At 37.3% G+C, this 7736-nt stretch overlaps 1 protein-coding gene across 1 annotated transcript in view; it reads right to left on the bottom strand.

Moving 5' to 3' along the window:
- The window catches only part of LOC102811447 (sperm-tail PG-rich repeat-containing protein 2-like), a 471006-nt gene that overhangs the window by 262428 nt on the left and 200842 nt on the right, over nt 1-7736 (bottom strand). Inside the window, 2 exon segments of the mRNA XM_006872962.1 lie at nt 2080-2161; nt 7656-7681. Coding sequence (XP_006873024.1) covers nt 2080-2161; nt 7656-7681 — 108 coding nt within the window.

The raw sequence follows: 7736 nt of genomic DNA, 5'->3' as shown, positions 1-7736 counted from the left end.
TCTGATGTGCACAGGGTGACTATGGGTCAGTACTGACTCAATGGCACCTAACAACAACAACAAAGTAGACTCAAGTTAAAAATTGAGGAGAAAAAATGGTTTTTAAGTACCATTATGAGTAAACTAGCTTGAAACAAAAAATAAACCTTCCAATTCACAGAAGCTTCAGCTTTTTATGTGTTCTAAGAATTAATATTCTCTGACCCCAAGGGGATGTTCCATCTAACAATCTCTCACAGAGCAATATCAAACTGGTTAGCTTCAAAGATTTGGTTGAACTTAAAAATTAGAGAAGTATTAGGAATAGACAAAGATGTCACAGCAAGCTACCAGGGTATCATCCACAGTTTTTAATATAATATAGTACCAAATGATACATCTCTCAGGTTGGAAAGTACTCAAAATATGACTCGGGAAGAGTGCCTTCTCAAAGTGGAGTTGACCTTATGACAAGAATGGAGTTAAGTTTGTGGGTCCTTCATTTGCTAATATGGCATAACTCAAATGATAAGAAACAGCTGCAAACACCCATTAATAATCAGAATATGGACTGAATGAAGTATGACTCTAGGAAAACTGGAAATGGTAAAAATGAAATGGTATGCATAAATATAGATATCTTAAGTATTAATGAGCTGAAATGAACTGGTATTGGTCATTTTGAATTGATAGTCATATGGCTTATTATGCCAGGAATGACAAACTGTAGAGCAATGGAATCAAATTCACCAAAAAGAGAGTATTTCAGGATCTATCATGAAGTACAGAGCTGTCTGTGATAGGAAAATATTCATACGCACACAAAGAAGACCAGTTAATACCACTAATATTCCAATTTATGCACCAACCACCAAAGCCAGTGCTGAGGAAACTGAAAATTCTACAGAATTCTTTAGCCTGAAATTTATCAAACATGCAATCAATAAGTATTGATAATTACTAGTGATTGGAATGTAAAAGTTGGACACAAAGAAGAAAGACTGATAGTTGGAAAATATGGCTTGTTATAGAAACAATGCTAGCGGCTGTATGATAACATTTTGCAAGACCAATGATTTATTCATTACAAATACCAAAGATGTCAGCTTGAGGACTAAGGTGCGCCTGACCCAAGCCATGGTATTTTCAATAATCACATATGCATACGAAAGCTGTGAATAAGGAAGACTGTAGAAGAATGGATGCATTTGAGTTATGGTGTTGGAGGAGAATACTGAAAGCACCAAGGGTTTCCAAAAAAACAAACAGATCTGTGTTGAAGGACGTGCAGCCAGAGTGCTCCTTGGAGGCCAGGATGAGAAAACCTCAAGGTCAGTGGTTCAAACTCACCAGCTCCTCAGAAACCCTATACAGGTTTGCTATGCACAGGAACCTACTCCAGGGCACTTAACAACAACAACTGGAGAAAAAATTGAAGTTGTCAAAGATCACATTTTTCTTGTATCCACAATCAGCACTTATGAAAGCAGCAGTCAATAAATCAAATGATGTACTGAACAAGGTAAATCTCCTGAAAAATATCTTTGTAAAGACTTAAAGAACAAAGATATAACTTCAAGTACTTCAAGGAGTGACTAAAGTCATGGTATTTTCAATTGCACCATGTGTATGTGAAAGATAGACCATGAATCAGGAAGATCACAAAACAATTGATTGTTTTGAATTATGGTAACAGAGAAGATAATAAAAAGTACCATAGACTACCAGAAAAACAAACAAATCTGTTTTGGAAGAAGCAAAACTAGAATGTTCCTTAGTAGCAAGGATGGTGACACTTCCCCTCTCATACTTTGGGGATGCTATTAGGAGGGACCAGTCTCTGAGAAGGACATCATGCTTGAAAAGGTGGAGGATCGCTGAAAAAGAGGAAGATCCCCAACAAAATAGAAAGATACAATGGCAGCAACAATATGGTCAAACAAAACAATTGTGAGAATGGCACAGGATAGCATAGCATTTCATTCTGTTGTGCATAGGTACACTGTGTTGGAATCTAACAACAATAACAACAAAAGTTATGTAATCTTCTCCAGGATTCCTATATTACAAATACATTTGATAATAAAGAAGTCTTATTACCGTATCTGATAGTTTAGTAGTTCTTTCTGTTCTTGATAAGAAAACAGCACATTGATTAGTCAAGTCAGGCAGTTCTTCAGTACTTCCATAGATCTGTAAATTCCAAAAAGAATGTTAAAAGGAGGGTGGAAAGGGGTATCATTCATTATTTTTATCAATACAAGTAACACTATTAATAAGTTTGTAAGAAAGCTCATCAATATTGTTCTATCTTTAATTAGTGACAAATATATACTCTTAAATATGCTAATATTTTTTAAATAGGATATGAAAGTAAGAACAAGTAAGTGGATGAGATACCAAAATTGAAAAATAGTTAAATCTATGAACTTTTAGGTAAGTGGCACAGATCTACATATATTATTTAAGCATATTAAGAGTGTACTGTGGCACTGTATGCCAGTATTGGACCACAAAGTCAGTTTAAACCATAGGCCTGTGGTTCAAACTCACCTGTGCTCCTCTGAAACCCTATACAGGGTGGCTATAAATTGAAACCAACTGTATGGCACTTACCAACAACAACATTGTTAAATTCAGGCATCAATTTTCATTCTGTTTCATAACCAACAAGCAAAGATCTCAATAACAGAAGAGTATCTGGTATTTGGCCAATCATATGGCACTATTTTTCAATAACAGATTATTAATATATGAAATAAAACTATGATAATAATTTAATTTGGTCATCTGACAATCCTAGATTAACATAATTTTTAAGAGAAATAGTATTTTCTTAAATATCAAAATTCCTTATACGCATTGGAGATGTAAATTAATTAGATAGACTGGGAATCTAAAAATTTTATTAGCAATAAATCCTTATGGTATACTCTTTCTGATCTATGATATAATCTACCATTTCTAATCCTTTCATAATTTAAAATGCATAACCAGCAGCAACACTTTTTGTATTTAGCAAAACGATCAGGATTTATTTTCCTACTTTTAAACACCTCATTGTTTTTATTATAAAATTTGATATTCATATTTCATATTTCAGAATGTGATACATACTACAAAATAGTTTAATCTCTTTCCTGATTTGCTTCTATATTGTTATTGTTGATGTTGTTGTTAAGTGCCATTGAGTCGGTTCCGACTCATAGCAACCCTGTGTAGGGTTTCTGAGGAGCGGCTGGTGAGTTCCCATGCCAACTTCTTCGTTCAAATCGACCTTGAGATCTAGTGCTTGTCCTACAGCGCCACACCAGGATTTCAAAGAAATTTCTCTGTTGACCCAGCAGGTTACTCAGGCTGTAAATCTTTGCAGGATCAGAAAGTCTCATCTTTCTCCATGGAGTGCCTAGTGGGTTTGAATTGCTGACCTTGTGGTTCACAGTCTAATGCTTACACTACAGAATCACCACGTTTCCCGCTATTATAATGTTGTTGTTAAGTGCCTGCGAGGCAGTTCTGACTCAAACCTGTATATGGTTTCTGAGGAGCAGCTGGTAAAGTTTGAACCACAGACCTTGTGTTGTTGTTGTTAAGTACCGTGGAGTCGGTTCCGACTCATAGTGACCCTGCACAGGATTTCCGAGGCTGTAAGTTTTAATGGGAGCAGAAAGCCTCATCTTTCTCCAGCGGAACTGCTGGTAGTTTTGAACTGCTGACCTTGAGGTTGGCAGCCTGACACGTAACCACTATGCTACCAGAGCTCCTTCCCACAGTGCCATAGGAGTATCTTTGAAACTGAGAGCTTCTTTAACCCAAATACTTAAGTTGGCATTTCTCCATTCTTTTTGGCATGTAATTCATAATTGTTGTTATTAAGTGAAATCAGATGATTCTGACTCAAAGCAAGGTTTACAAGGAACTGTTGGTGCATTTAAACCAAAATCTTGGAATTAGGAATTCACAATTTTTGTTGTTAAGTGCCATGGAATCAGTCTGACTCATTGCAACCCTGTATAGGATTTTTGAGGAGTGGCTGGTGAGCTTGAACTGCATACATTGCAGTTCAAACTGACCTGCAGTACAGCACATTAACCTGCAGCACCACATCAGGAATCAAATTCATAATTGTTGTTGTTGTTGTTAGGTGCCACCAAGTGGGTACCAACTCATAGCGACCCTATGCACAACAGAACAAAACACTGCCCAGTCTGGGCCAACCTCACTACTGTTGCTACGCTTGAGCCCATTGATGTTGCCAATTGGCCAATCCATCTCGTTGGAGGTCTTCCTCTTTTTCTCTGACTGTCCACCTTACCAACATGACATCCCTCTCCAGCAACTGGTCACTCCTGACAATATGTCCAAAGTATGAAAGACAAAGTTTGGCCATCTTGGCCTCTAAGGCGCACTCTGGCTGCACTTCTTCCAAAATGGATCATTGGTTCATTTGGCAGCCCATGGCACTTTGAATATTCTCCTCCAAAACCATAACTCAAAAGCATCAATTCTTCTACGGCCTTCCTTATTCACTGTCCAGCTTTCACATGCATATGAGGTGACTGAAAATACAACGGCTTGGGTAAGGTCCACCTTAGTCTTCAAGCTGACATCTTTGCTCTTCAACACTTTAAAAAGGTCTTGTGCAGCAGATTTGCCTAATGCAGTTGTCATCGTTTGATTTCTTGGCTGCTGCTTCCATGTGTGTTGATAGTTGATCCAAGAAGAATGAAGTCCTTGACAACTTCAATCTTTTCTCCATTGATAAGTATGTTGTTTATTGGTCTCGTAGCCAAGATTTTTTACTTCTTTACATTGAAATGCAATCCGTACTGAAAAGCTGTGCTCTTTGATCTTCATCAGTGAGTATTTTAAGTCCTCTTCACTTTCAGCAAGCAAGGTTGTATCATCTGCATATCACATGTTGTTAATGAGTCTTCCTCCAATTGGATGCCACGTTTTTCTTCATATAGCCCAGTTTCTCAGATCCTGGGCATACAAGTTTCTCTTATTCTCAGCATACAAGTTGAATAAGTATGGTGAAAGAATACAACTCAAAATTAAACAGATAAACGGTGACCTCGCGTGATGCTATAGGATAAGCAAACCACCAGTTGCTCCTTGGAAACTCTATACATGGTCACTATGAGTCAGAACCAACTTGATGGCACTTAAAAACAACAACAGGCGTCCTGGTGCTGTCCTGTGAGTTAATGCTCTGGACTGCAAAGTCGGTTTGTACCACAAAGTTAATTGCTTTCATAATACTTTTTTTTACTGTCATATAGGTGGTGGTGGTGGTTTGCCAAAGTAGATTCCAACTTATGTGACTCTGTATAGGGTTTCCACGGTTGTAAATCTTTACAGGAGCTGAAAGTCTCAACTTTCTACTGCAGAGTGACTGGTAGATTCAGACTATTGACCTTTTTAGCAGTCAAACTCATAATCCACCATACTATCAGAATGGCATCATATAGATGGTAGTAGAAATTAAAACATAAGGAACTAAAACATGACCCGTTTCCTTATTCACATATTTCCAAGGGAGTGAGAGCACAGTAAAGCTACAAATCTAAGACAAAACATCCCCAAAACGTACCTCACAGAAATGACCTGAACATTTCAGACATACACTTAGAAATCCTAGAGGACTACACTTCAGACATTGAACAAATCAGAGATAAATGAGGCTCCAATAAAACTGTAACCAGTACAGTTAATGATTACACTACAGTCACCTGTCACTTCTGTCGTCCTTACAAAAGAAAGTAGATAGTAACACTGTTTGAAGTCTCTACATTTTCCTAAACTATTCTGGCATCCTATTAAAATTATGGAGCATGACCCTCTACTCAATTCACAATAGAAAGATAAAAAAAATATATATATATGGAGCATGCTAAAAGACAGGCATAATCAAAAATCAAGAAGAGAAAAACAGGTAATAGCAATGACTCATAGGTGATATAGCTATTTGTTGTTATTATTAGGTGGCAATGAGTTGATATCCAACTCATAGCGACCCTATGAATAAGAGAATGAAACAAAGTCCGATCCATGCCAATTTCACAATCATTGCTACACCTGAGCCCACTGCTACTGCTTCCATGCCAATCCATCTCATTAGGGGTCTTCCTCTTTTTCTCCTACTTCCCACTTTACTGAACATATCCTTCTCCAGAAACTGATCTCTCCTGATAATATGTCCAAAGTATGAGAGACAAAGTCTCACCATCTTGGCTTCAAGGAGCATTCTGGTTGTACTTCTTCCAATACAGATAGGTTTTGGTCTTTTAGGAGTCCATTCTCCTCTAATACCATAACTCCAATGCATTAATTCTTCTATGGTCTTCCTTATTCACTGTTCAACTTTTACAAGCATATGAGGTTACTGAAAATACCTCACTTGCGTCAGGCACTCCTTAGTCCTCAAACTGACATCTTTGCTCTTCAACACTTTACAGAAGGCTGTGCAGCAGATTTGCCTAATGCAAAATGTCATTTGATTTCTTGACTGCTACTTCTATAAATGCTCATGGTTGATCAAAGCAAAATGAAGTCTTTGGCTACTTCGGTCTTTTCTCTGTTTAGATGGATGGTTTTTTATTGGTCCAGTGGTGAGGATTTCTTTTTTCCTTTATATTGAGATGCAACACAAACTGAAGTCTGTGATCTTGGATGTTTCTCATTAAATATTTTAAGTCCTCTTCACTTTCAACAAGCAAGGTTGTATCATCTGCATAATGCAAATTGTTAATGAGTCTTCCTGCAAACCTGATGCCATTTTTTTCATATAATGCAGCTTCTCAGATTATTTTCTCAGCATACAGATTGAATAAGTATGGTAAAATTATCCAACATTGGCTCACACCTTTCCTAATTTTAAACCATTTGATAGTCCCTTGTTCTGTTAGAATAATAACCTGTTGAGCAAAATTAAGTGTTCTGTAATACTCATTTTCCACAATGTTGTCCATAGGTTCTCATGATCCACACAATCAAAAAACTTTGCATAGTCAATAAACTACAGGCAAGCATCTTTCTGAAATTCTCTGCTTTCAGCCAAGATCCATCTGAATTCAGCAATGATATTCCTCATTCCATGTGCTCTTCTGAATCCGGCTTGAACCTCTGGAAGTTCTCTGTCAATGTATGCTTGCAGTTGTTTTTGTGTTATTTTAAGCAAAATTTTACTTGCATGCAATATTAATGATATTGTCCCATGATTTCTACATTCCCATTGGGTCACCTCTCTTTAGAATGGGACCAAATATGGATCTTTCCCAAATTTCTTGACACAGATGAGTGAGTGCCTGCAGTGCCACATCAGTTTGTGGAAGTTTTGATTGCTCCATCGTAATTGGTTGACAGCTGGGTAGACAAATCTTGGTTAGCAGGGTTGTTTTGTTTTTTTTTCCTTTCTTTCAGGGTTTTATATTGCCTGCATGGTTTCTGCTGAGAGATCAAAGCTTAATCTTATTTGCTTGCTTTTGTAAGTAACACTTCTCTTTTCCTTAGCTGCTTGATTTTGGAGAGCTTGACTATGATGTGTCTGGGTGATTGTCTTTTGGGGTCTATCCTTCCTCAGATTCATTCAGCTTATCTTTTCATCTTTCAGGATGGTAGGGGAATTTTCTTCCAGAAGCTTTCAACTATCTCCTCTGTGGTCTTTTGGGAACATTCTTGTTCCAGAATTCCAATAATCCTCAAGTTATTTCTCTTCATGTTGTCCCACATGAATCTTAGACTTTCTTCAGATT

Source organism: Chrysochloris asiatica, unplaced genomic scaffold (genome assembly GCF_000296735.1).
Source record: "Chrysochloris asiatica unplaced genomic scaffold, ChrAsi1.0 scaffold00216, whole genome shotgun sequence".
NCBI lineage: Eukaryota > Metazoa > Chordata > Mammalia > Afrosoricida > Chrysochloridae > Chrysochloris > Chrysochloris asiatica.
Note: the sequence above shows the minus strand (reverse complement) of the source record. Positions and strands in the feature narration are given on the sequence as shown.